Genomic DNA, 1087 nt, shown 5'->3' with positions numbered 1-1087 from the left:
ATCGCTTGAAGAACCTTTTGAAGCAACTTTATTTTTAAGAGTGTATGACTCACATGTTTTAGTTGCAAACATTAAGCACTGAACCTTCACACTGTCTAAACTGAAATTAATAAATTTTATTAATTTACGATTATTGACTTTCGCTTTCTCATAACTTCATTCAGAACTCACAGGCTTGGGAGTTTATTTCACAGTGCTGTAGATCACTTCACCTTCTGAATTCACTGATGATGAAGGCTGTGAATAAACAAGATCAGCTCTGAGAATCTCATTTCTGCATCACAACCCTTAGTGTGTAATTTCAGTGCCACAAGTGTCGCATAATGGATATGCAAAAATAGTGATAATTTACAAACAAATTTCCCTTTTTAACTAGACAAACATACAACCCCTGCCAAAACTGCACATCACTTTTACAAAAATCTCAAGAGGAGACACTTACTGCTTTACGAAAGGTAATCACAGAACTGTAAATCACTGAATTATCATCCACTGAGGCAGAGGACTGTGAATAAACACACATGACGATCATTCATTTGCAATCAGCATCTCTGTAAATGTTAATTAGTTTTGGGTGAATGTGTTCTTCTCTGAAGACTTCTGAATTGCATCAGTATGTTAATAAAATCCTAAAATACTTACTGTATTTCTGGTGCTGTTCAAATGCCCTTCTCTAATTTGACCCCTCTCTGTCAAAGTGAGATATGAAGATTAAATCCCATAATATTTTACACTATTAATATCCATTGAATCTTTCCATTCCACAAAAAGTTCTTTCTAGTGAAAAAATGTTCTGTAGATGTGTATGTTCTTCACACGAAGAAAAAAAGGTTCTTCTAAGAACTGTTCACTGATAGGTTATTTGTGGAACCAAAATTAGACTTAACAGGGGTTTTTGAATAAAATACACAAATTGTATAAAATACTATTTATTTTATACAGCCCTCTGGAATGCTTGATTCTGATTGGTCAATCTAATCATTCTGTGGTCAAATGTGTTTGCATCAAGACGATAAGCGTTATATTTGACCGATTTTGTCCCACCCGGTCTCATGAAAGTGCGTATAAATAGTACGCCAAATAAAAA

The 1087-nt window shown here is 34.1% G+C and overlaps 1 protein-coding gene across 1 annotated transcript in view; it reads right to left on the bottom strand.

Moving 5' to 3' along the window:
• Nucleotides 1-183: 183 nt before the first annotated feature.
• Nucleotides 184-1087, bottom strand: part of LOC107600246 (CMRF35-like molecule 5) — a 4487-nt gene continuing 3583 nt past the window's right edge. The window contains exon 4 of the mRNA XM_016292091.1: nucleotides 184-237. Within this exon, the coding sequence (XP_016147577.1) occupies nucleotides 184-237 (54 nt within the window). The remainder of the gene's footprint in view (nucleotides 238-1087) is intronic.

This window comes from Sinocyclocheilus grahami, unplaced genomic scaffold, assembly GCF_001515645.1.
Source record: "Sinocyclocheilus grahami isolate Dianchi unplaced genomic scaffold, SAMN03320097.WGS_v1.1 scaffold280.1, whole genome shotgun sequence".
NCBI classification, from domain to species: Eukaryota; Metazoa; Chordata; class Actinopteri; order Cypriniformes; family Cyprinidae; genus Sinocyclocheilus; species Sinocyclocheilus grahami.
The sequence above is the reverse complement of the archived record's forward strand: the minus strand, read 5'-3'. Positions and strand labels throughout refer to the sequence as shown.